Source organism: Python bivittatus, unplaced genomic scaffold (genome assembly GCF_059951505.1).
Source record: "Python bivittatus isolate LINGU-HERP-01145 unplaced genomic scaffold, Pbiv_v1 ctg000570_np1212, whole genome shotgun sequence".
Lineage (NCBI taxonomy): Eukaryota > Metazoa > Chordata > Lepidosauria > Squamata > Pythonidae > Python > Python bivittatus.
In genome coordinates this window covers 10,919,736-10,947,733 of record NW_028277097.1, presented here as the reverse complement: position 1 = coordinate 10,947,733, position 27,998 = coordinate 10,919,736, and the positions used below count along the sequence as shown (strand labels likewise).

At 42.1% G+C, this 27,998-nt stretch overlaps 2 protein-coding genes and 1 long non-coding RNA gene across 10 annotated transcripts in view; 2 read left to right on the top strand and 1 right to left on the bottom strand.

Moving 5' to 3' along the window:
- The window catches only part of MALT1 (MALT1 paracaspase), a 39,456-nt gene extending 35,198 nt beyond the window's left edge, over positions 1 to 4,258 (top strand). For both annotated transcript variants that reach the window (XM_088152964.1, XM_088152965.1), the window contains one exon: positions 725 to 4,258. In XM_088152964.1, the coding sequence (XP_088009090.1) occupies positions 725 to 1,177 (453 nt within the window). In that variant the 3' untranslated portion in view covers positions 1,178 to 4,258. The remainder of the gene's footprint in view (positions 1 to 724) is intronic.
- Positions 5 to 17,265, bottom strand: LOC112542024 (uncharacterized). Of its 2 annotated transcripts, XR_015798296.1 has the most exons (4): positions 16,368 to 17,265; positions 14,304 to 14,567; positions 5,289 to 5,482; positions 31 to 124 (listed from the first exon to the last, which is right to left on the bottom strand). It is a non-coding gene; the product is annotated as an uncharacterized LOC112542024 (long non-coding RNA). The 2 variants fall into 2 exon arrangements; XR_003085922.2 differs by lacking the exon at positions 5,289 to 5,482 and having other exon boundaries at positions 5 to 124.
- Positions 17,266 to 17,581: 316 nt separating this feature from the next.
- ZNF532 (zinc finger protein 532) overlaps positions 17,582 to 27,998 on the top strand; it is a 52,089-nt gene continuing 41,672 nt past the window's right edge. For 3 of the 6 annotated variants that reach the window (XM_088152963.1, XM_088152959.1, XM_088152962.1), the window contains exon 1: positions 17,582 to 17,760. The gene's annotated coding sequence lies outside the window, so the exon portion shown is untranslated. Of the gene's footprint in view, positions 17,761 to 17,784; positions 18,690 to 22,939; positions 23,025 to 24,701; positions 24,919 to 27,998 lie in introns of those variants that run through there. The other 3 variants (XM_007421707.4, XM_088152960.1, XM_088152961.1) reach the window with 3 other exon arrangements.

The following is a 27,998-nucleotide window of genomic DNA, read 5'->3' as shown; positions in this document are numbered from 1 at the left end:
CAGAGTGAATTCCTCAGGGAGGTGCCAGCCTCATCCTCTTCTCTCTTCCTCGCCCTTCTGGAGACGAAAGAGGATGCTTGCCTCCCTGAGTGTGGCCTTCATAATTCCATTCCATCACAAGGGCCTAGGAATGAATGGAGAATGAAGTACAATTTGAGATACTATTCTGAGCGAAGAAGCCGCCTTAATCCACTGAAACTGCTGTGTGTGACTAAGGAGAAAAAGCATGTAATTTGGTTAGCAAATCCCCCTCATGGCTGGTGATCCAACCCCACTTTCCCTATATTAGTTGGGACTACTGGGGGTTGTAATTCTGCGTTCTGGAGGGCACCATTTTGGAGAAGACTGTCCTACCATGAGTTACATTGGATATATTTGGGCCAAATATATTTAGTTCTTGGTTTGATTTTCCGTGGAATGTCTACCTTTCAAAGCAAATTAGTTTTGTGAAATTCTTTTGTTTGCCACATTCTATACATGTAACATAAATGGAGAATAAGTCAGCCTATGACTGTCATTTCCACTTCTAATATCTGGCATAACATGGTGATGGCCGAACGTTAGAAATAGTTGGCCAGCATCCTTTAGTGTATGTGTCTGTCCGCTTTGTGAATGTAGTGATAGGCGTATAGAGATACTTTGATTGCAGTAATAATATTGTGTTGGTTTGAATGCCTGGCAGTAAAAGGCTATCATTATTAATATATTTCCCTTTAAATCATAGGAAGATTTAACATTCACTGTTTGCCTGCATTATGAATATATGGGACTTGAGGACACTGTGGATGAAAGGAAGGTGGTTAACATCGGCAAGCCACTTGTTGCTAAATTGCGCATTCACCAAGGATTTGGAAAATGCAGCTGTTCCCAGAGCTGCTGTTTGCCTAATGACCCTTCTTCTGCCCAGTCCCTGGGCACAGGAGCAGCTGGATTCTGCCCATCTCACCTTAATCAACCGCACTCTTACACAGGCTTTGTCCAATCAAGTCCTTCTCCTATAGAAAGCCTGATGCAGCCGCCAAGATGCCACTGCAGGATGGTGCCAGATACGTTAATTGCATGGCAGTCAAAATGGTCACATTCATCAGACTCAGACCTGAGCAATATTCCTGTGGAGACCACAGATGAACTAGAATCTGATTTCTCAGGAAGTTTAAAAATATCTCATGAGCCTTAGCCAACCCTTTTTGTAGTTTGGAATGCTGTTCATGTATCTTAGATACTGAAAGGAGAGCAGTAGCATTTTTGTGAAATTATAGGGTCTGGTGGCACCCTTGTCTGGATCCAATGCACTGGAATTACAGGACTGGTTGAGGGAGAAAGAGATTTAAAAATGTTTTCAGACAACCGGAAATGCAAGTTGCAATATTCCCAGATATTATCCCCTGCGAGGTGAAAGAGGAAAAGGAATTCAGTAAAGGCAGACTAGATTTCTGTGGGAAATGACTCCCTAATGACCAAGCAAACTGACTGTCAGAATAAGCAGAAGCTAAGCACCAGTCTTCTGCATTTTCTTACCTTTAAGATACAGAATTTTTAATGTGCTGACTGAGAGACATACAAGAGCTATGATGCCAGTCTTTCACTTTCCCAGGCATCAAGGAGAGGGAGAAGAGCAAATGGGCCATAAAGTCAGGAGATCCCAGTGGGCGAACCAGGCGTACATTTAAGCAATGTTTGGGGAGGAAAAAGGTAAACTGGCCTGTTGCAAAGTCTGAAAAGGAGCCATCACAGAATGATCTTACAATTCAGAGAAGTGGGTGTCAAAGGAAGTTAAGGGATACCAAGCACCTACTTCCTTTGCTCTTCCTTACTGTTGAGGCAGTCACAGTACACAGGCCAGTGCCTTGGTGGTGGTGGCGGTGAAGAGAGGAAACTGGCCAGAAGTCCAGTGGGATACGCTACACTGGCAGTTGCTGAGCAGGAAAGGGAGTAACATGCATTAGGCTTGCCCCCTTTTTAAAATCGATTGGGTGCCATCAAGTCGGTGTCAACTCCTAATAGATTTACATCCCTCCTTTCGTTCAGAAACTTAAGATGGCGTACAGACCACTCCTTCCTTCCATTTTTCTGCAACAGCCCTGTGAGGTGGGCTGGACTGAGAGAGAGTAAGGATAGTCCCAAGTCACTGAGTGAGCTTCCATGGCTGAACCCAGGTCTCTCTGACAAACAAAACCTTAACCATTCTACCACAGTGGCTGTGCCCAGAAAGAAAAAGGTGTAAACATGTAAACACCAGCTGTTTCATTATCTGGGTTTACTCATTGTGCTAAGCCACTGTTTATTTTAAACATGGTCTGTTTAATAAAGTCACAATGGCCATATGGAAGTCACCCATAGTGCTTATCAATCATGGCTTATAAAACACATCTTAAGCTTGTGTAGCTTTGATTATGTGCCATCAGGTTGGTGCCAACTCTTAGTGACCACATAGGTGGATTTTCTCCATGATGATCTGTCCCTAACCTGGTCTGTCAGGTCTTCCAACAGTGGACCCATTGCCGTTGCAACTGAATCCATCCACCTTGCTACTGGTCATCATCATCTTCTCTTTCCTTCCACCTTTCGCAGCATTAGAGACTTTTCCGGAGAGCTCGGTCTTTGCATAATGTGTCCAAAGTAGGATAATTTGAGCCTGGTCATATGCCTCTGGTGAGAACTCTGGGTTGATTTGTTTGATGATCCATTGGTTTGTTTTCTTGGCTGTCCACAATATTCTTAAGAGTCTTCTCCAAAGTCATTCCATGATGACTCCAGATTTTGTTCTTCCAGTACCCCAAACAACCAAAATATTCTTAGTTTTGTTTCTGCTGGACTCTGTCTATCCCCAAACTGTTCAGCAGAATTTCCAGAACATGATGGTATCTTCCTGGTTCCAAACAAAGCATGTATTCCAGTTCATGCATAGTCTTACTTTTGTATCAGATAGCAGGTCACCTTTAGTCATTTAAGCACCTTCATCCAAATCCCATTACAGTATTTATTGTTTATTATTGCCCTGTTCCCAAAAGAGGTTGGGAAATAACCAGTAAAGACATGAATTCTTGTTCTGGCTTTTTTCTTGCATTTCTTATTTTTTTTAACATTGGTAAATTAAGACATCTCAAAAGATCCAAATATAACAGTTTATAAGAACTCCTTGACCTGGGCTCTTATTTCCTCTTCATGCACACATGTAGGACATATTCCACTATTTTATTTTTTCCAAGACAACAGAATGTTGCAAAGAAATTATGTAAAGGATCTTGGGATTCGTTCTGTGTATCCTTCTGTGCATTTATCTGTCCAAAACCAGATTGGAATGGGACCAAATTTCATCTGGTGGGACAAACCAGCAAAATAAAAATCAAGGTCAAAATGGGTTGGATCTGACTGGCAGTTGCAGAGAGACAATCCTGGGCATCTTAATGGGGGAGGCAGACGGGCAGCAGTTTAGAATGTTGCCAAGTCCTTCATTCTTAAGCCCCCTCCCTCTAAATCATGACCCAGAATGGAGCATACACATACATACAGAATCACATACAAACACAACACCAGGGGAGAGCAGAAATGCACAAAGGCAACACATATGCATTTACCTAGATAAGGCCTTCATACTGTACGTGCTACACAAGTAAAACACCTATTCTGATTAGACCCTCACCCACACACGTGCTAAAGGCCATATAGGCACACACACTGATGGCTCCAATCAGAAAGAGTGCACACAGACACACTCTGATACAATTCATTACTTCACTACACAGAAGAAAATAACAGATACCTCCTATAGCCAGCACTGGTAAAGGGGCTGGAAAAAGTTCTGGAAGCCACACGCTGCACGCTTTCCCTATCTTGTTTAGGGAAGGTAAATTCGCACAAGATGATATCAGTGCAGATGCATAACAAAGTATCATTTGGCACGTCCAGATGATAGCCTAATGCAATGATATGATGTAGATTTGGGGATGCTTCAATGTTGGGCCATTTTGCCTGCCTAGGCCAACTTACAGGTACCTGCATTGGTTAACTGACTGGAGAATATTTTGGTGACCAAACTTCTGCACGTATTCTCAGTTCTATGTCAGTAGCTCCTCTTAATAAGTGGAGGAAGTAAATAAATCAATACACCCCACTGTAGCCATCTAAGTAACTTTTGTACCCAGTAAACTTCCAAATATCTAATTCTGCTACTTTTCTGCAACAAGCAGAATTCTTGAGCTCAATGGTCAAGAGTAAGGTCAACAAAAATATAGAGCATGACTGTATCAGTATAGAAAGAGTTTTTCCATATGGCTTCATGTCTGTTTCTCTGCCCCCCCAAAGTATTTTGAAGTTGGCCACGCGATCCTTTTTGCTCCTGCCTACCTTGGAATGCTGAGAACAGACAGCATGAGTCAATCAGGGCTCTTCCTGATTTGGGACAGAGGAAACACTTTCATTCAGTGTCCTGCTCATTTAAGCTACAGCAGCTTCTGGAGTAACAAATTTCCTTTGCCCTCACTCCAGTCAAGCTCACAGACCACCTGATACTAAGCAGATCTCACCTTGAAGAGCTTTTTGAGATCAGCCAAGGTTGACTAGGTGGCTGCCTGCCACCTAATGAGGCACATGTTAGAATTACAATTACCAGCATTGCTAATTGACATGTTGTCTATGCTATCTGGTTATTATGGGGGTTGTAATACTAATATATTGGAAGTTGTCAGCTCAGGAACATCTTCCAACCATTTATTACTGCTCCATTTTTTTAACCTGCATAAATCCTTTGAAATATAATTCCAGTTTCTAAAATCTTTGTGATGCTCTCTGTGGAGTAGTAATGACTAGACACTAGAAAAATATTGAAAAATTATCATTTATAGCAAAGCTCAGCTTTACTCCACAAGGCCCTCTGCTGATCATGATGTGCTTCATCAGGCCAATGTTATCTACATTAGTGCAATATTTTGTGTCACAGAAGAGCTAATCAGATGCCTTCAGAAGCTCCAGTCATGCACAGACCAAAAAGCTGACAGTCTCATCTGAAGCAGAGATTGTGACAGAACAACTGAATTGCCAGCTTCTGGCATTTTTCGTATGAATTTGCATACAACTCCCACCGACTTCATTTATTTGATTGATTGATTGATTGATTGATTGATTGATTGATTAACTGCCCATCTCACATATGAGACTCTGGGTGGCACACACAATTAAAGTAACAAAAACCAAACCAAACGATTAAAAAACAAAACCATTAAAATACAATTAAAGCAGTTAAAACTATAATAAAACAAAAGCACAGGAGAGTGCATTCCAAAACTTACAAATAGGATATCCATTTTGCGGCCTCCATAAGATTCTGTGGGATCCCCAGGCTCGATGACAAAACCAGGTTTTAAGGGCTTTCGAGAAGGTCAGTAGAGTTGGGGCCGATCTCCCTTTGTGGGGAAAGATGTGCCACAGCAGAAAAGGCTCTCCTCCTGGGTCCTGCCAGACAAAGGGCCCCCTCCTGCTGGACCTGATGGTATGGGTAGATGAAACTGGGGAGAAGCAGTCCTTCAAATAACCTGGCCCTATGCCTATAGGGCTTTAAAGGTCATAACCAGCACCATGAATTGAACCCATACGCAGATTGGCAACCAGCACAGCTTGCTGAGCAGAGGTGTAATGTGCAGCTCGAGGGGCACACATAACTGCCCGTGCCATCGCTTTTTGCAGCAGCTTGATGCTTCCAGATACTTTTCAAGTATCATTTTGCAGCTCCATGTAGAGCGCATTACAGTAGTCCATTTGGGAGGTGACCAGGGCATGAGTGATTAGAATAGAGCCTCCCAATCCAGGAACATACACAACTGGCACACAGCACGAGGTTGCGCAAAGGCCCTCCTAGCCATGACTGCCACCGGCTCTTTGAGCAGGAATCGTGAATCCAGGAGGACCCCCAGATTGTGCACAGGGTCTTTTTGGGGCAGTGCCACCCATCAAGCACCAAAGATGGTAAATTCCTAGATCCAGAAGGCCCCCAAACCCAAAGCCACCCGGTCTTGCCAGGGTTGAGCCAAAGCCTACACAGCCAAAAGCTTCAGTGGCCGAAGGTAATAATGAGCTGCCAACTATCACAGAGGATACGTTGAGAACAGATGTGGCACAGGAATTGTCTCACAGGAATAGGGAACTTCCAGCATACAGTTCATAAGCACTGGCACAGGATCAGCTGAAAGCAACTAATGCCAGCACGTAATCTGCTGTGAAATTTCCCAGAACTTTCGGCTTTCCACATTGTTTGGTACAGTTAATTTTAAATGCTTCGATTTCATGCATGTTGCTTAATAGATTAACAGCCTCTATCTTTTGTTTATTGACTTGTGGGGGTAAACTGCTATTGCTTTTGAAGTCTGGATATATTTTGATTAATTATGTGGCATCAAGTCAGTGTCGACTCTTAGTGACCACATAGAAGACTCTACTTAAGAATGAATTAAGATATGAATATTACTTTATGGAGCTGACATCAGACAAACACAGAAAATGACAATGCACTTGATTTTTGACACAACACTGCCTCCCCTTTTCATGAGGTTTAATTTTTCCTACTGTCTAAAAGTGGACAAATGTTTGGGCATTTTAAAAATTTCTTTAGACAGATCAGAGAATTTCAAAGAGGCATCAAATCTTACTCTCTCTCCTCTCCCCAGCAAAGTTCTGGTATACAGGTATAAATGATGCTGGTTCTGAAATTAAAATGTAAATCTGGAGATCACAGGGACCAAATTGGATGTATTTAATACTGAATATTACCAGTATTTGAACTGGTCTTGTTATGAGTAGATTCACTTATTATACTTTTATATTTCACATTATACTCTGCCTTTCTACCCATAGGACACTCAAAATAGCTAATACTAAGACAAAAGGAAGGGAAGGGAAGGGAAGGGAAGGGAAGGGAAGGGAAGGGAAGGGAAGGGAAGGGAAGGGAAGGGAAGGGAAGGGAAGGGAAGGGAAGGGAAGGGAAGGGAAGGGAAGGGAAGGGAAGGGATTACTGTATTGTGAGGAAGAGGGGGAAAGTTTCAAGAACTTGAAATGGTCTGCTAACCTGATATTCCCATTACAGTAAAAGCTTGGTAAGTGTTGGAGAACATCATATATATATAACATCATATAATCTGGACCATTTGTGATTTTGAAGTAAAACCCAGGCAGAACAATTCTCCTGCAGTTTTTCTTTACTGTTCTCATTCAGTCTGATGAAGGGAATGTGTTTTTAAACTTTCTTCCAAAGGAGAAAAGCATTCTGGTGAAATTCTCATGGTGGAATGGAGCGTTCTTCCCCTTTCCTAGTTACAAGATGGTGGATACACATATCCTGTCTTTCCTCTCCGTACCAGTTTGCACCCTCTCTGGCTTCCCGCACTTCCATTAAATCCCAAGTGAACTCTGGGAACTCCAGAGGAAATTCCTCTCAATGGACATTTTTTGTAGTGATGCTCCTCTCAGCCATAAGGAGTCCTGCCTTTTGGAATGTGGTGCCATTGCCCACTCAATAAATTGAACCATTTGGTCTCAACTTCAAAGGACCATTTGGATCCACCAAATCCAAAGTTCTCCAGAATTGGTTCTGATGCCACTGTTGATCTAGCACTCTGCAAACTTCTTGGACATGATGTGCTCTTTTTTCTAATGCCTTTTTTGTCTGTTAGTTCCATCCTGATAGCCTTGATTAGCAAATCAAGTGTTTTAAGCAAGAATGAAGGAGGTGTGTGTATTGCTCTCATCTTTTCTTAGTGTCTCTGTTAAATCTCAGTCAGCAGTCCTGTGACTTGAAACCCTGACCTTTTGTAACTGTGCTCCAGGAACACTACAGTCTCTTTTCTGTTTGTTTTTAAAAATTTAAGGTTCCTGAAGTTAACCATTTTCCCCTTACATGACTGATACACTCAACCACATTTCAGAAAGCACTGAGAGAGCAATCCTAAACTGATGGGAGAACTGCTCAGGGCTATTTAGCATGCTGCCAAGATCATTGTCTAACCCTAGAAAGAAAGCTTGCGACTGGATGCCTCCCCAGAATAGTGCAAGGAGGTTCCCTTGCCCTGGTTGACTGGCAAGGTTGCATTCTATGGGTGAATGGTAGGGGGCTGAGAAGGTTGCCTGAGGTTTCTAGTTCTCCATCTACCTATGTAGAATTTAATCTATTCATACCCCATTTATTTCAGTGAGGAAATCAAGTACGTGCTGAAGTATCTGGACTGAAAACACGCCTAATGCTAATTTCTCTAGAATTGATATCTATAGGAGTCAAACATCTTTGCTGAAAGCTTGAAACATTTACAACCCTTAATTTGGGGAGCAAACTTTAAATAACTATAACCTTCAATACTTTCTGGCAAGTTTATCGATAACTATGCATAGGAATAACGGAAGGAGAATAAACACATTTCAGTTTCAGAGGCATGACATCATTCCTCTGATTTCAGTTCTACCCAGGTGATTATGAGTGTATTCCCAAACTATTCCACTAGAGGTCACACATTACACATCAGTGATACCAGAAAGCACGCTTGTACACAGCTTTTCCTAAGGCTATACTATTAAGCTGTTCCATCATTTTCTATCATGTATGCCAGGAAAAAAAAAATGAAGATCAGAATTGGATCCAGAACCCAAGAGCAATCAAGACTGGAGCAAAAAATGCATCAGAATCAAAAGGAAAACTGAAATACACGATGTGTAGCAGGCTATGTCCCAAGTATGTTTTCTGGTTCTTCCAGTCCCATCATCCCCTACTACATCAACTGAGAAGACCAGGCTAAATTGTGACACAGAGTCCTGAAGGGTAGGTCACTTGTCACATATAACTCTGTGTACCAGCTGTATTCTGTCTTTTTTTGGCATCCACTCTCTAGGGTAGGACCTGTCCTGCCTGCGAGAAAACTCCAGGCTATTTTAATGACTTGCTTTTGAACCACATCTTGGTTTCTTCCCATGCTAGTATGACATGATCATGTAACACATACAAGGCATACTGACCAATATCCCATTATTTAATCTGTTTCTAGGTGGAGTCCAGGCTATGAAAATTAATTACACATAAAAATGATTATTTATCCAGAAAGGGAGGGAGGGAGGGAGGGAGGGAGGGAGGGAGGGAGAAATGACTGAACGTGCATTTCATCCAGCTGGCTTAGATGTGCTTCACACAGAAAATAGGACTCAACTAGATGGGTCCCTCTAATTTAATTGGTGGCCAACCAAAAATGCTCTGCTAAAAAGATGTTCTACTCTCTCAATGTTCAGAAAATGTCTAAAAGTGTCTTTTTTCCACTGGACTTTTAGGCTGATAGCCCTATTTTATTGTAACTTAATCTCTCTTTTTAAAAAAACATTTGATGTCATTTTTGTTAGCTGCCCTGAGTGTTCAACAAAGAGAAAGGTGGACTGTAAGTCAAACAAATAAATAAAATAGGCTAAACCTCAATGGTAGAGCACTTTTTAAAATTTAAATTGTATTACTTTAGTATACAAAAAGGAGGGAGGGAAACCAAAAAGAAAGAAAAAATAAAAGCAAAAACATATTATGGTACATATAAAAAACAGCTCAGTTTTTCAAGACAGCGTTAAAATTTGACCACGTGGAATAATACTATTATTCAATCTTGCATTTATATCATTAAAGAGCCAGCTGATATGCAGAAAGCAAACACAGGTCATCAGTCCAAAATTGTAAATCTGGAGTATTTCCATAGTAACAAAATAACCATTGTTATACTTCATGCTCAATAAATCAAATGTTCTTATCAACAGTTCCTAATTTTTAGTATATACTTCAGTATTTTGCTCTTCTCCTGACATAAACCTTGCAATAGAGACTACCTCTGACATCTTGATGGTGGTGGTGGTGATCGTGTGGTAAGGGCAGGGATCTGCCTAGCTCCCATTGACCACTTAGGTCTGCTGCAGAATGTTCCTGCCCTGTTACTGGGACTGACCCCTATGGCACATTGGCTTCGATTGCCGAAGAGATAAGATGCCTCTTTCTTCCCACCATTCCACACAACATGTCTGTGGGGTAGGACAAGCTGAGAGAAAATATCCGGCCCGAAGTCAACCAGTGAGTTTCCATGGCTAAGGAGGTCCCTGACCTCCTTGGCCCTAGTCTGATGCTTTAATCACTATGCCACATCTTTGTTGAAATATAACACAGAGAGGGAACAAAAAAAAAGTATAATGAAAGGGATGCAAAACTTCAAAGAAACTATCACAGCACAACAATGGGAGAGCTATGGAAAAAATCAATAAAATTTACTCCAAGTTATAATTTAAGGGAAAATTGGTATGAAATGTTTTACAGATGGTATTTAACTCCGTCAGTAATTACCAAGATAGACAAATTATATGACAATGAACATTGGAAATGCCAAAGGAGGAACATTTTAACATATGTAATGTTTATGTAAAAAAAGGCTCAAAAATACTGGAAAGAAATACATCAAAATATTCAGAAAATCCTAAAAATAAAATCTGAATGGAAAGCACCAGTATTTTTATTAGGTATGATTCCAGATGAAAAAGAGATGAAAAATATCACAATTTACTAAGATATACACTGACAGTTGCAAGAACAAAATTTGGCACCACACTGGAATAGTGGACAGTTGCTGACGATATCAGATTGGACCATTTCAGACCAAAATGAAAGAATACGCAGCAATGGCAGCATTGACAGGTTATATTTAGGCAGGAATGGTTCCCTTATATGCTACACATTTCATAACCAGGCAAATTTAGAGATTTGGAATATGGTTTTAGGAAAGATGAGTGGACTCAAATAGATAGTAGCGATAACTTTCAGTGTAAAGTGTTAATATCTAGGTTGTGATTGGGGAGAATGTGTCACTAGAAAGTTTTCCCACATTTTTATTTAAGCTCAGTAGTTGTCTCCCTTTTTTTTATTCTTCTGTCACAATCTAATATAGACTATTTTTTCCTTTGTATTTCATTATTCTAATAATAAAAATATTTTAAAAAAAATATTTGGGTCTCCTTGGGTCTCATATTATTCATCACCTGGGTATTTATTTCCATGTGTCCTTGTTGGTGTTGTTATTCACAGCTGATACCAAAGATGGCAATTTTTTTGTTGAATCCTGTAATGGCCTACCAAATGCCTAGCGTTTGGTTTATGTTCTTGTTTGGCCATTCTTGTCATCAACCTCATCATGTATCCTAGCACATAATACACACATTTCGCTGTTGCAGGTTCTGAAGGAGACGGTCTCAGACAGGACCTGCTGAACAAACACCTTCCTCTGTCATCGTCTGTAGAACACCTGAAACGGCTTGTTGGCACAATATAATTCTAATGATGACCTGAGGCAAGCCAGAGTGGGTGGGGTGGAATTGATGCATCCATCTTTGTGCTCCTTGATCTCTGTGGCTTTCAGCACCATCAGTCAAAGTATCCTTCTAAACCGGCTCCAGGGGTTAGAATTCTATGGTGGTTTTCTTCCTTCCCTCAGGGCTAGTTCCAGTCGGTATTAGTTGTGGTACAAGTTGCTCCCTAGGCCCCTTCTTTGTGGGGTGGCTAGATTAGCTCTCCCTCCTATTCAACATCTACTGGTTTGGGGTTCAGTTATATCTTTTGACCCACTTTTGAGCCATCAAAGTGAGGCTGTCAAAATCCTGCCCCAGTACCTGGAGGCTGTCTGGACATGGATGGGGAGGAACTGTCTCCAACTCAATCCTACCAAGACTGAGTGGCTGTGGGTTTGAGGGCCACCTAATTATGGGGATATTCCCTTTGCCTTTGGATAGGGTTGCACTTCCCCCTTCAAAGATGGCCTACCATGTGGGGGTCTTCATGGATTCACACTCCTGCTTAATGAGCAGGTGGCAGCTGTGGCCAGGAAGGCCTTTGCACAGCTCCATCTACCAGGAAGATCCTTCAGGTAGTCACTCATGCCCTAATCACCTGGCTCGGCTACTGCAATGCACTCTAAATGGGGCTGCCCTTGAAGACCACCTGGGAGAGTCAACTGGTCCAGAATGCAATGGCACGGGCAGTCATGGACACACCTCAGTACCCATTACTTAGCACTGGAGCCCTCTATACTCAAGAGCGTAGCCAGGTTATTAAAACAAATGAGATATACAACAACCTGGATAAGTTCAATGTCAGTAATGCAGAATTCCTTTATGTCACCATGCAGGTGAGCACACAGGGCCTGAATAACTGATGACAAGGCCATCTGGGAAAGACTAGCATTGGCTTATTAATCTGTATGGGTTGCTATCTTATCAAGCACGGGTGCAACATATGATGCAGTGATGAGCAGCATATCTTTAGTACATATTAAAGAAGTGAAGCCATAGGTCTAGCACTACAAAGGAAAAGGTGGAGAAAAACACGTTGCAGTTTTCCTAAGCAGAGAAGCTGAACTCGACCAGGTGTTCATCACTGATGTATTTAATACCCACTGAGTCTGAATCACAGAATATTAACAATATGACTCAGGAATACTAACAAGTGTGTTTTCTCCTGAAATGGAAAGAAAAAGAGAATTCAAATGGTTCAAAGAGAAGGAAATGAGTGTTTGAAATGGCCAACATAGTCCTGGTCTGAAATATCCTAACTTCCTGTCTTGCGGTTCTGTTCCATGGAGCAATATTTTCTAGATCTCTTCCCTGGGTAGGGGAAACCAAACTGCCATTCCTGCCCACAAAAGAGGGTCTACATTTGCATAAAATCTGCATATGTGAACAGATGCAAATATAGGCAGAATTGCTAAGAATAAATTATAATTACTGTAATTAACCTTATTATAGTGGGAAGATTATGACTAGACACCATCTGCTCTGTGTTGATGCTTAAATCCTAAATGCTGATGAGCCGCTTCAAGGCCTCTGGGGTCCCATCTTGAAACTGGATTTGGGTGAGCGGCCCTTCAAACAGAGGACTATCTTTGGGTGTCTCCTCTGTAAATGAAGACCTGCATCAACCGGATCCCAACATAACATTCAAGTCTTCTCAAGATCAGGAGCAGGAACCTGTGTGCTACGCGTAGCCTCGAGAATGGAAGGGTCAATTCACGCCTTGTATTTGGCTGGTGTCCGATCGTACTTTAAGTTTCAGAGCCATACCGCAGTTATTTCATACTCTCCCCCCAAGCTGGGCCTTTTTCCTCATGGGGGAGGTTTAAGCTCAACGCCCACTCTTTGAGGCTAAATGCATTTTTTAAAAAACAAGTCAGAGCCAGTTGTTAAGGCACTGGACTGTGACGGAGGACACCCAGATTCAAGTCCATCTTCTGCTAACTTTGGGCTGGTCCCTCTCTCCCAGGTCAATACACAACACAGGGCTCGGTTGTGGGGATTAAATGGAGATCCCCATGTAAATCACCTTGAGCTCCTGGAGAAAAGGGTGGATATGAATCTAAACAACAATAATTGCAGGGGATATGGTTGGGTGACAGGTGGTTTTTTTAATATGGATATAACAATTCTATTCTACTTAGATAGAATTTTAGGGTATCGTTTTAAAATGGGGCACACCAATTTGCAGTTTAGAGTTAAAGATCAGATCTTCAGATTAAAAAATTGAACACCACTGGTGTTAGTTGGATGGTGTCAGACATTATTGGATGTTTGGGATATAGAAAGGGTCCATGGATCCTAAAAGTGATAGTGTCACTATTATGTTGCATATAACATCAAGGAAAGAAAAGAGGAAAGAATTAGGTTATCCACTGAGGGTCCCTAGCTCAGAAATTCTCCCAAATCCTGAAGTTGGGACTTGATGACTTTTGACAAATTGTCCTCTCCCTTGGCCTACCCAACCTCATAAAATATTTAGAAGATAAAATGGAATGATCCTACACATCCCGTTGACTTAAATCCATTGAAGGGTAAAAAAAATCAGTGCCTGACATCATAACAATGTGGTTTGATCTTAGTTTAGGGCCACTGTGGTTTGTAAACTACAAAGTGATGGGCAAGTGTACTTTTATAATATTTTGTAACAGATCAAATAAATAAATATTCATTAAATTAATAGATTTCCAAGATCAGGGCTTTAGAGTTAAGAGGATCCACATATCCAAGTATCATCTTTGCACTCCCCTTCTCATCTCTGCCTATTGGGTATTGTGGTCATTATTAATTATTATTTTTTAAAGGTGGACTCAGAGAAGAGGTGGGGCTTTCTAGAGAGCAAAATCAGGGATGGTAACCATGACAGAAGAAGCATCTATCTCAAGACCTTGTCAACAATAAAAATATGGGGTTAGATTAGCAGATGTGTAGCTTTCAACAAGCCAATCTTATTTCATGCCCTCATTTCTTACCAGGATCTTCAGGGGCCACTCTTAATGCTGCAATGTTCCACGTTGCCTCCAGGTTGCCACGAGATGGCAGTTCCAGGTAACTATCTGACGTAAATGGGAGGAGGCTTTCAGAATGAATCTATTCCGACTCACGTACTTCCGTCTGGATCCTTTTCCACGTTCTTGAATCATATGGACCATCAACAAACCTATCTGTAGTGACACCTTAAAATCTTTGTTGTTTGTGAAAATCTTGAAGCAAGATTAGACTCTTCGGGACACATTCTGTAAGAAACCAGAAAAGTTTAAAACAGTTTTTCATACGTGAAATAGTCCTTGAGTGTAGATCACATTATCAACAGATAAGTAGACACAAATAGATTTCTGTGAATGTATGAGAAAATCTGTGTGAGTAGGTGAAGTTAAAATCAACATACATAATAGTAAGATGGATAGTGAATACAGATAACTTTTTACCAAATATTAATTTAATCAATATTAATTTAATCACTAGTTAATGTGCCACTTGTTCTGAACCAGTATGTACAGATCACTGAAAGTTAGGAGTGTGTCTCAGTTTTGGCCAAAGCCCAAATTCCAAGGTGGAGTGGGGTAACTTGATACAAATTTTCATCCTCCCACATGGGCTTAAACTTGCTCTGTTCTGAATCTGAATCACCACAAATCTTCAGTACCAATTACAACATCTTGGAACCAAATGTGTCATTCTACCTCACTGTTGCCCAGTTTTAGATCCTGAGCAACTATGTGACATATTTTAGAACTATGTTAGTTAGCTGACTGGAACCAATTTATCTGATGAAAAAGACTTGCAAATAAATCTCTTCCACTTTTGCTTCAGTCCCTGATAATCAGCTTTACCACACTCCTTATAACCAACTGTTCTTTGCACAAAAAATTCTCAAACTCTGTCTGAAATGTGCCACATTTATTCTTCACCATGGTAAATTATGAAAGGGCAGAGCTCATTTTTCTGAATGCTACTTTTGATCTGGAGATCATGTCAGATTAGACATCACCATGATTCAGAGTGGACTGAGTATTTTCCAGAACTCCACATGCAGTTCACAAAGCAAATCAGATTCTCTCCAATGTGATCCCTCTTCAGTATGAGTGTCCTTGCATTGGGTAATTTTGCCATATATATTAATCTCATAAAGTTCTCATGAGAATAAACCGTAGTAGCATGCATATACTTGTAGTACAGTAGTTGTCTGAATCTACTGTATCACGACTTTTGAGTTGTATCAGAAATCATTGGACATATGTGAGCCTTGAAAACCAAGATATTGTGGGGTGAAAGGGCAAAACAGATCTGACCCTTAACCAAACACTTGCTATAAACTGGAAAATGAACACAGCTTCTAGATCTGGCATGGAAATTAACTGTAGAAGTAGTAACCAGATAACTGAAGAAGAAGCAAAGTGAAATGAAATGAAATAATGAAATAAAGCAAAGCAAAGCAATGGGGTTCTTGCCTTTATGGGGCCATTTTTTAAAAAAAAATCTGTATAAATGAGTAATGAACATGATTTAAATTTCCTTTTATTTAAGACTTTTGCTCAAACCTAAAACAGATTTATCATGAAGGGATTTTAATACTAGCAACTTTGTTACATAAGTTGAGATAATGTTGAGTCAAGGCAAGACTAAAGCGGAAGTATGTGGTTGGTCGCAAACACCCTTAAAGAGGAAACCCCATTCAAACCAGTTTAGCCTGATTCATTTTGCTCCTTATTAGTCTGCCTCTCTTATTCCACAACCACCCACCTTCTTTTGGGGGAGAAGTAAATATGTTTCCACGTTCACTTAAGCAATGGGACTTCCTAGTTTGATCTCACAAATGTTACCATGACTGTAACATTTTATTTTCTTTGCTGAAGGGAAACATTTTAAACAGAAGAGTTTTCAAAGTGATGGCTGCAGTAAAACAGAGTTTTCTCGCACATTAAACAGGATCTCCAGCCTTTCTGGGCCTGTAGGCACATGTGGAATTTAAAAACAGGTTGCATCCACAGAACTGTAATTTCCAAATTATTCCACTCTATTCTGATTAGACCTACCTGAACTCCTGTGTCCAGTTCTGGGCGCCCCTTTTCGTCAAAGATTCGGATTAATTCAGACAAGTTCAAAGAAGGTGAGCAAGGATGACCAAGGCAACTAAAACCTATGAAGAGAAATGGAAAGAGCTGGTCTGTTTCGCTTTGAGAAAAGGCAATGGAAAGGAGATATAATAGCACCCTTCAAATATCTTAATATTTCATAAAAGGTCAAATTCTGCTCTAGTTCCACAGTGCAGAACGCAGAATAAATTGCAAGAGAGCAGAAGATGTCTGTAAAAGCAGTCCCAAAGTGGAACCAACTGCCACAGGCTCCCCCTTCATTGGATGTGCTTAAGTAGAAAACATTCTTTTTTCTTTCTCCTTCCTTCCTTCCTTCCTTCCTTCCTTCCTTCCTTCCTTCTTTGTGGGGGAGCAGATGGCCCCATTTCCAAACCAAGCCCTGAGCTGCAGTTTTTATTTGCAAAGAATAGCACTTGGGGCTGTGTCCAGAGCCATTATTAGCAATAAAGGTGGGGCACGAAATCTGGGGGCTACAAAGGAAGAGGGCAGCAGCCACGGGCACACCAGTCCTCATTTATCCTCACACGTGTTTTTATGGACCTACTTCATTAGTTTTTCAGTTAAGAACATCGACTGAGGTGTCCCTGGTAGTGCCAAGTACTTCTTTTTAAGCCCTCTACCCTTCCCCTTTCTGCTTATGTTATAAAATATATCGACTTTTTCGCAATTAGGGGAAACAAAAAAAGCATCAGCTTTTCCCTTCCACTCCTGCAGGGAAGAGCATCCACAGATCTCTCCCTTTTTTCAAGCTGCTCCTTTCTTCCTCGCCGGTAATTAAAACATGCCGGGGGGGGGGGGAGGAGGAGGTGTTGAATGCCTTTTTAAAAAACAAAAAAAACCTCTTTTTCTCTGCGTTCTCCACAAGAGGGAATCCCTGATTTATCAAGTGACGGGGAGGGGAAGGAAGGGAAGCTTCAGAAGCACTAATAATGGTCGTGCGGGGGGGGGGCACCTTTCCCTCCCCCCTTCTTCCTCCTCCACCATTTCTTCTTCACACTCCAGTGGCAAGTTTTAAATTGAATCCACAGGGGAGAGCGCTTCCCCCCCCAACCCCATCCATCCCTCTTCTTCCCAAGCTAGAGAGGCAGCCCCCACCGCCCCCACCTTTCCCCCCTCCCTCCTCGTCCCTGCCAAAGCCTCACTCTCCCTGCGTCTGCCTGCCTGCGTGCCTTTATGTGCAACCATCTTTTAAAGCCAGGCCTCTGGCTGCAGGCGCCTTGGCGGGGAGAGGGAATGCTTAAACATGTCTGTCTGAAAAGCACCCTGGCAGGATCGGCCCCTCCCCGCGTGGCAGCACCCTGGCCTCTTGCCCAAAAGCTACCAGCAGCAGCAGGTCTGTTTGCATGGGGGTGAAGAGTTTGCATGCGAGGTCGGGAAGCGGGGATAGATCTCTCTCGGTCTCTCTTTCCAGAGACACAAATGCCCATCTCTCTGTGGATCGATATTCCTTTCTCCTCGCCTCCGTCCACCCTGCTGGGGCCTGGCTGCTGCAGAGCCTACACACTGGGGTGGGGACGGGGAGGCACACATCTCCTTCCCCAGCACTGCTTTTCACGCTCCCTTCGCCGGCTATGGCTCCACGCCGAGCCCCGCAAAGGAACCACGAGGAGCCGCCACGGTTGCCTCGCGCTCCGCTCCGGGCCCGCCGTTCCCGCAAGGGTTAGATTTGCCCCGCTGGAGTCGAACTGCCGGCGGCCTCCACGGAAAAGGACCGGGGACCAGCGTGGAAGGGGCCAGCCAGGCCGCCGGAGCAATCGCCGGCCGGGGGGGAGCAGCCGCGCGCGCGTCCCGGTGCAGGCAGGGGTCGGCCGCCGGAGATTAGGCCGGAGGCGCGGGCGGAGGCGCAGCCTCCCTCCCGAGTTTTTCAGAGCCGGCTTCGGGTGGAGGACTGGCGACCCGGGGCTCGCTGGAGCTCGGGGAGGCCTGGCGCCGCTGCGCTCCTTGCTTTATGTTTGAGCGCGCCCGCCTGGAAGCCATAAAGAGCTGGCTTATGCGGCCGCAGAAATGGTTGACTGAGCAAGGCCTCGTTCGGTCGTGCCTGGCAGAGGCGCTCGCCACGGGCGCCGGGCAGCCCGTCTTCCTTCTTCCCCGCAGACGAGCCTTCCGCTTCTGCAAAGCCCAGACGGCGAGCGCAGGGCAGCGCCGGCAGGGGTGACTATGGGGTGACTTTTTCAGGCCCTCTTCCTGCCCTCCTCAGAGCATCATCCAAGCCTGTGCCCATTTGCTGGAGGTTCCAGTAAAGTCCCTGGAGATTTCTCTCAGGTAACGCCGGCCTTTGCTGGCCATCTCAGCCATATTGGAAATACGTGGAGGTTGGAAGAGAGCGTCAGAGAATTTGGAGTTGGAGGGGGCTACAAATGTCACCTAGTTAAAGGCTTCCCAACAGGCAGGAGAACCAATCAAATCGTTATGAGAGGTGCCTGTCCAGTTTATTCTTAAAAAACCCCCAGAGATGGAGAACCCACAACCTCTATAGGTCGCCGGTCCCCTGAGGAACAGATCTTATCATTAAGAAGTTTCTCCTTATATTTAAATCTAGGTAGCTACAACTTATGTCCATTATTTCTGGCCCTAGTTCCTGGCCATCTGCCCTGTAAAAACCAGGAATAGTTTGTCAGCCAAACTGATGGTTGAGGCAGATTTTGGAGCTAGGTCATGTGTGTCCAAAATCAGATATGGAAGGGCACATGGAAGAGGTCGCTTCACCTTTATATCATTGTAGGACCAACCCAACATATCTATAGTCACAAGACATCTGGAGGTTGGGGAGTGATGATAAATGACCCACTAAATGATCAGGTATGAGCAAAGTGACATATCCTTACCTGGGTGCTGAGGGGGATGGGTTGCCTTGACCCATTGATCAATTGCTTAGTGCATGTTGCATGGCTGGTATTTATGTCTGCCTATCGAGATCCATTTCTGGCCCATTTAGCTACTTGCTAAACTTTGCATGGCTTTTATTTCCAGACATTCTTAACCACAAGGCTGGAAACAACAATTTTTAAGATTATAGTCATGTGACTTTGAATCATCTGAATCTGAATTTAACTTTTTTGGGTGGATAGAGTTTCACTCTTGAAATGGAGAGATTGAGATTGAAATCCACTTAGGCAGAAGTGTTTGAGCCAATCCTTATTTAGTACCTCTTTGAGTTACTGAAAGTATGAAAAGGAAACTGTCTGTAGTAGACACAAGCCCTTGGTTAGGAATAACCATATAGTAAAGCGGGTGTTGCCAGAACCTCACTTCCAAGTGGTTAAGGCTGTGTGATACAGAGATGGTGTATGCAAGTGTCAATGACAAAGTTGTTTTCCATGCTGACAGCTGTGATAGGGATGTAACAATAATGTGGGAGCAGCCTCTTTGGCATAACTCTAAGTCTGGTGTTTCCATTCATTACTGCCCCCAAATGGAGGAGGAGTTCTTCAAGCAGCAGCTGAATATAGAGTATTGTATTACTCCAATCCACTGTACCATTCCATCGGTCTTTTCTGTGTGCTCTCCAGCCTTCCTTACTGATGCCTTCAAGCTGATGTCCTCCAATTTCAATTCCCATGGAGGACATAAGTTCAGGAAAGTTTATCTATTCTGATTATCAGTGATCTCCCAGTTCTTACAGTGACAGTGGTCTTTGCCATCACATTAACAGAGATGATAGAAGCTGAAACTGGTCCTTTTGCTTGTAAGACTGGACATTTCCATTAGTTAGAGCCTACTGATTTATAATACAATCATTGGGTTATGGTTATCCAGCAGAACAATGTCAATATAATTGTGAGGTAGGTATAGTTGCGAGAGAACATAAGGACAGTGGTGCATAGAAGGAGGAAAGAATAATTAGAATAAAGAAGCCATGGCTAGGGTCCACCTTGTTGAGAAAATGGTGAGTAACAGTAGAAAAAATATAATGGAAAAAAGTATGTACGATGCCAAAGTTCTTTGGTGGAATCATTGCCATTGCAAAATTGTTCTTCTAGGGTTGATGCCCATTCTGCAGCAGAACCTATAGGTGAAGGGGTTGGGTTGCGTTGAGTCCAAATGTAGAGTCAGGAGGAGATTAGCATGAGGTGCACCTGGGTTTCCTTGTGAGGTAAATATCTGTACTGTATTTAAGAATGTGAGAATAGCCCTGGTAGATCAGGCCTAGGCCAATCTAGCCAGCATCCCATCTCATGTGGTGGTTCACCAGATGCATCTAAGAAGCCCACAGATAGGAGATCAATGGAACCCTCCTTTCCCATTGTTGCTGCCCTGGACCTAATATTTAAGGGTGGACTCCCCTACGCCCATTCATCAGAGCTAGTAGCCACTGATTGAACTGCCCTCTAGGAATTTGTCTAGTCCTCATTTGAAGCGTATAAAATAATGGCCAGCATCAGATCTTGCAATAGTTTATTCCATAAGTTGATTACATGCTGCATGAAGAAATATTTCCTTTTATCTTCTACTAATTAGTTTCATTGGGTGGTGTCTATTTCTAGTATTATGGGAAATGGAGAACTTCTACCAGTTTACTCTTTCTTCACCATGTATAATTTTATAAGCCTTAATTATATCTCCTGTATTTCTTTTTTCTAAGTCAAACTTCACCAACCATTGTATCTTGTCTTCAAGCCCCTGATCATCTTGATTGTCCTTTTCTGCATCTTCTCCAGCTCCATAATATCTCTCTTGAAATGTGGAGACCAGAACAGTACACTGTATTCTAGATGTGGCCACACAATAGGAAAGGAGGGCTCCTTTGATGTCCTCTTCGTGGGCTTCTTAAATGCATCTGGTGGACCACCATGTGAAATGGAATGCTATATATTTGATTGTTGTACTGTTGGAGCCAACCACTAGCAGTTGCACTGGCATTCTTATTACAGAGGCAGCCAAGAAATCAGTCCTGCTGTTATAATAAGACTGAGAAGTATGGGATAAGGGTTTATGGTCATTTATACTTAAATGCTTAGAGGGTGCATTTGTATAAGGATGGTGGAAACTACTGGATGGTGACAATCAGACAGTTACCAAAATGGTGGCTTCTGTTCTTACCTTGAATGGCACTGGGAACCTCTGGCTCTCCATATGTTGTTGAAGTACAATCAACAACGCCCCCTCAGCATGGTTACTGGTGAGGGAAGCTGGGAGCTGTATTTTTGCAATATTCACTGGGCCAGAATTTCCCATCACAACCAATGCATGACTGGACAGCTGCCCAGAATGTTTATGTGTGATCCATAATTCTTGGAGGAGACAAACGGAGCGAGATGGTTTTTGAGAGCCCAGTTTCAGAAACTCTCTTTGAGGAGGTTTTGAATTATGAAAATAGGAGGTTTTAGACTATGGAAATTAAGGAATCTCACAGCTATTGAGGTTGTATTTGGAAGCCATTTTGGTAAGGAGAAGGAAGAAAGGCTGATCTCTGAATGAAAATATGAAGGCCATAAGTTAAAAAGTGCAGAGCAGATATAAGGCACAAGGAAGGAATTACAGCTAGGACTGGGAATTTTGGAAGTTGCTGTCCCAACACATCTAGAAAGCACCAAATCTGGGATGTCTTAGGGGCATCTGTATTTTAATATTGTGGAAGGCAGAGTCAACTTCTCATGGCACCTTGCTTCAAGTTGCAGAAAAACAACACCTGCCGATGTTCACTTATCTATTATTATTAAATAAAAGTAGAGGTGGACCTACATCTCAGTGAGGTATATGGAAAATTGCACTAACTTCTTCATGGCAGGGTGGGCATCTTGTGAGAAAGGAGTCTTGCATAGGTGAAGAGAAGGCCTTGTAGTTGTAACAACTGTTGCTACAATACGTGTAAGTTGCTAGTGGCTTGGAGGTGGATAGAAAAGGTTGATAATAAGCACTTTGTGAAGAGTAAGGAATATTTTACAACCACTCCAAATGTTGTACAGATGTGTGATCTGAGAGCATGGAAATCTTGCTTGTAGATGCCCCAATGTTGAGAGCACATAGGAAAGTATGTCACTCAACAGAAGCATCTCACTCTCTTGGGAACAGACATGGAAATGGGGGGGCCTGCTTAGCAGTCACCCCCTTGCTCTTGTGGCTGAGTAACCTTCATGCAGCAAGAGGAGATCCTGTGAGCATTAAAAAAAAAAAAAAAAACCCCAACTGCGGTCTCTCTTTGTTAGCTTCAAGACACACACAGCTTTTCAGCCAGGTTCTGGGAGGTGAGTTGTGGACGGAAAAGGGAGAAAGCTTATAATGTCGAATGTTCTGTGCGTGTGTGTGTAAGGGGCTGTGATTGAGATTGCAGGGGGTGGGCAGGGGGGAGAAGCAGGACCAAAATCTTCTTCACACCAGAGAAGAAAACAACCGAACCACTCTGGTTTTCAGGATTTGTTGGCAACTCAGCGAGGGTTGCCATAGCTTTTACGTAGGGTGACCAGAACCGGCTGAAACTGGTTTGAGGCAGTTCAGCTCCTGAACACAATGCAGTCATTCAGCTACTACAGTGGGATGGCTTCTCCCTCCCTCCCTGCCTCCCTCCCTCCCTCCATGGCAGCCAAAAGCAGAGGATCTTGCAGAACAGATACCGTCCCCTAACAATATGTGAATGCACACTTTAGACACACAGCACTGGTATGTGGCTAATATAAGTCATAAAGGTTTCTGTGTATGTATGTGCATATTTGCAATGGCTGATAACTTCAGCTGGTTCATGCCTTTAAAAACAACGATAATAATGGTAATGCTATAAAAGAATGGACAATAGCTGAAGTTTATCACCCTTATTAAGAAGAAAGAAAGAAAGAAAATTGTTTCCTTTGCTAAGTGGGACACTTTGATATGTAGGTGCTTGTTTTGTTTTTAAACTGAGCAAAATAAAAATGGGTTGGTTTGCATTTCCCTTTTATGTATGTGTCTCAGGATTGCTACTTTGATCTCTCTCTGTCTCTTTCTTTTTAACAGTGCTTGTATTGTGGGTTTCTTTTCTGGGGGGGGAAAAATGAAAACTGTGTATGCGTATGTATGTTGTGCATCTGTGCAAAGGCCAAAAGCAGTGTTGTTGTAAAATTGCGCATGAAAGCATTTGCAAAATGAGCTTTAAGAGGCATGCTCTTGTTTCGCTTTCAGGCCTATTGATTAGGGCTGCCTTTAACTCGTTCAGGTTTGCTGTGGTTGTACAACTTTGGCTTTACAACTGATCATTGGCATTAAAAGAATTGTCACAGGTCAAAGTACACAAGGTGAGCTATGGTGCTTCTTGAGGGTGTAACTATAGGAGCCTGGGCACAACATGGTAACAAAGCCTGAACGCAATTTGTGATTGCATACCGAGACACACTGGAGAATAACCAGTGGTCTGAGTTAAGAGAAGAAATGCTGTTAAAACTGATTCAGGTTATCTAGGATTAGAGCTATTGTTTATAAAGGTTTACCATAATCAGCCTTTGTTTGGTACACCTTATAGGCAGACATTTCCTCCCTACTGTTAACTCATAAAAGAAGAGGGCCCCGTATGATAGTCATAAATTGGGGACCATATGGCAGGGAGCTGTTTTGAATTACTTGGTCATTAAACTTTTAACATCTTTTCCCCCATCATATCAACATGATGACTTCTTACCCTTCTCCTCTTATTTTTTGTTGGCTCAAATGAGATAACCTCGCTTTGATCTGGAAGTCAAAGACCATTTTAAGACAAACCGTACATTTTATACAAATTAGCATATGTACGCCTTCCCAACATACTGTGAATTTTGCTAATTAAATAATCTTGCATCGAACATTTTAGCAGTCCAGTGGAGGGGATCTGTTTTAAAAGGTTTGCAGAACTCCAGTGGATTACTAGGAGGCTAAATTACAATACTCTCACATTAATGACATTCAAATGGGAACCGGATGGACAGTGCTTCAGCTGGTAAGGAATGTCTCCTCCTGCCTCAGAGCTTCACAGCCTTAGATTTTGGATAATATTTGCTTTCCTTCTCTAAAAAAGAAATGTATACATAGATAAAGAGCAGGCATTTTGCATCTTATGCTGAAGCTGGAGGCTCCAGGGAAAGGGAGTGGAAAGTAACATGAAGCAGTGGCAAAAGGAAGAACAAAGGCTCTTAAAGAAGGTATTGGAGGACTTTTTTTTCCCCTGCATTGGTGGTTATTTTGCTAGAAACAGTGACTTCCTAAAACAGGAAATCATCAGTAACCCTGGAATTTTATGTGCATTGTGAAGTTACAGCAGTCCACCCTGTCGTGGCTGACAATTGGTATTATAAATGTACAGCCATGGAAAATAACAAATAAAAATAGAGGATAAACAGTTGAGGGAAAGAAAATGTGTTCTGATGGAGTTTAATATTTAGGTGTCTGTTGTATTCAAGCGGAATAAAGTAGACAATCTTAAAAGCCCTGGGAGTCTTTTGATTGGGCAAGTTCCATGGAGGCTGATGACAGGCAGGATTCGCTACTTTAGAGGGTGACACAAGCATTAAGGAACCTCTTTATTTCCTGATTGTGCAGCAGATGACATAAGGTATTTAAGGAATAAATTGTAGTGTATTGAAAATTGCATGTGATCTGTTAAGCCTGAAAATATTTGGTCTGGTGTTTTAATGTACTGTGCTTCTCAATTCTGACAGGGCTTTAAATAGCTTGCATGAAGGAGCCAAGTGTGCTGTGATACCATCGTTGTGTTAGTGCTTAATACTACCAATATTCAATAGCTCTGTATTTAACTGTAGATGTCTGTCTTAGAAACCACTAGTCCCTGTTATATGGTGGGGGGAAATATGGATGTCTGTTCTGCACTAAGGCTTTTCCTCAGGGTCAGCTCCAGTCCACAGGGTGACATATAAGCTCACCTTTATATATTGTGTAGGCTTTTCTAAAACTGTGAGTAACAATGCTTTGTCTTGTGACAATATTCTTCAGCCAGCTTAGGTTTTGAAGTAGCTTTGCACCATACATGCTTCGGTTTGTTTGTATGTTCCCTTCATTTGATCTTCCTTACTGCAAAGGCTTTTTCCCTCCCATTCATTCAAACATTATGCTGGGGATTCTTTCGTATCAGACTAGAAAACTGAACAGATACTGTTTATGTTTCTTGGCTGTTTCTATTTAAAATATACAAACATTGTAGAGAAGAAATTTGGGGGAGGGGTTTTTTTTACAGCCATGTAGGCCATTCTTTTAAGCAGAAAATGCAGATTAATGTGTCAGGGCTGGCCTTTTGCCTTCCCTCAGTAGCTGATTCTGAACAAGGCACAATAATTTAATGACAGCATGGGGAGAATCTGGCCTGCAGGCCTAATTTGGGCAGGCTTTATGTCTTTTCAGAAATGAAATAGTTTTGCTTCATTTTCACTGAATATGTTGATCTAAGGTAGAAGATAGGCATGGATGGTGCTTTGTCTGAGCAGGTGTGAATGTATTCATCCAAACTTCTAAGGCCTACATCTTTATATTTTTCAGTGGTTTTTTTTTTCTTGGAGTTACCAGGACTTGTCTTCTTATACAAAAAAAATTGTCTATGATATTTGCTCTGTTTTGCTTTAGCAGAGGAATAAACCAAAAGGAAACCAGAACCGAATATTATTCTTGTCTTGTCTTGTATTCATAACTATGAATCTAAAGCATTTCAAAGCACTCAAGGTGATGTTGACTACACTTCCCAAGTTCTGTCCACTAGTGTCTTCTCCTGCAGCATTGCAGGCCATTTCAGAGCATTCCTTGCCTTTCAAGGTGTGGCTGACTGAGCTAGAAAGGAGAGATATTTTAGGACTGTGTGCCAAACTGTGTATACGTTTGGCAAATAGGCAAAATGTTGAACTAGGTGGCAACATCTAGCTGACACTGACTAGTCTAGAAATCTAAGCAGGTCAGCCCTAGCTAGTACTTGGAAGGAGGACCATCAGGGAAGTTCAGGGCTATAGGTTAGACTGGAAAGTCAAGAAAATATCCTAAAAGAAGGCAGTGGGAAATCACATATGGTATTCTGCAAAGATATGTCGATGTATATTTTTAAAGCCCCCCCCCCAAAAAAGACATTCTGCAATTTCTGTTTAGGATTTTGACCATCTGGGGTAGGAATGCCTACCATATCAGAGGTGATAACTTGAATGTACGAAACAGTTGCTGCCTTTTATTATAGATTACAGTTTCAGTGGGAGAAAAAAATATCCAAAGTGCATATTAAGGCAATATAACTAGGTCAAGTGGAGGAGTTAAACCAGGACAAAATCCGAAGCAGTACTGTAGAACTCTATGATGTTGGTGATGGAAACCATTAATTTATGATCTTACTTTTTTCCTTTCCCTACCCACTTTTTATGCACTTATTTAGCTACCAGATTCTCAGAGCTACTTATTATTCCCTAATTTTCATGTTTCATTGAACCTCAGAAGATTGACATGATGCAAGTCTTATTATATCAGCAGTGGAAACTAAAATGTAACACATTTTATTTTTCTAGTAACAGTGGCTTTCCTAGAAGCTAGAACTTCAGTTTGTTGAAAGACTTGAATAATATTGGCAACTTAGTAGCTTGGAAATCTAGGATTGTTGTTGATATCCAGGTAATAGAAAAATTGCTTAGCAGTCTGCATGCTGGTTTCTTAAAAATATGGAAACTGATGCTTAGAAACTGGAAACGTGGTTTGAAACCCAGCGCATCGGAAATCTGGAGATGGGTATAGCCCACAACTGCTTCATGTTTCTTCAGAGCAGTGCCTTCCAGACTTTACTGTCCAAACAGGGAGGGAAATCTTGGTTTTCTACTGAGGGTTGCATTCACACTGGAGGATAATGTCTTAGTGGTCCCCTATTCTTGCTATACAACAGTAAGAGTACTATGGTCTACCAGACCAAATGACCACCTAACTCAGAATTTTGTTAATACCAGCTCCTTCAGAAAAGTTTAGAAGCCTAATCTTAAGGCAAGACTGGTCTCTCATCTCCAATCAAATCAGATCAAATAAAATCAAACAATATTATTGCAATCACAAATCAGCATATCAAAATAAAATAAAAGCAAAAACATAAAATTAACAAAGTAGAATTAGTGATACGAGTCCACACTGACAGATCTGTCACATTTGCACCAAGAATTGCCATGTTTTCACATTTGCAGCCATAAAAAAAATTGGCTGCTGGGTTGGATCTGCCTCTTATCTAGCATTCTACCATAAGATTAAAGGTGACAACAAGAGGATAATGTGGTTTTCTTGGCAAGAGAACAGAAGTGCTTTTCTGTTACCTTCTTCCAGCATGCTTCCCGGTCTCTCTTGCAACCCAGGTATCCCAGTGGTCTCCCATCCAAGTACAACTAGCCCAACTCTGCTTAGCTTCCAGACCAAGAGGAGGTCTCATGGCATTGCCACCTACCGAGGAATTCCATCATGTATTTTAAAAAATGGCTCTGAAGTTGTATTTGAGTGGCCTTGCTAATGATCACTGATCAACCTGGCTTCACCTAGTTTCTCAGCTTTTCAAGTCATCCAAGCTAGTGGCTGCTACCATATAACTCTTCATTCTCCCTCGTGTTTATATTTCATTTCTGTCTGTCTCCAGCTGTCTATCACAACTGACTTGGAAGGTTTAGGGAGCCTAAGATA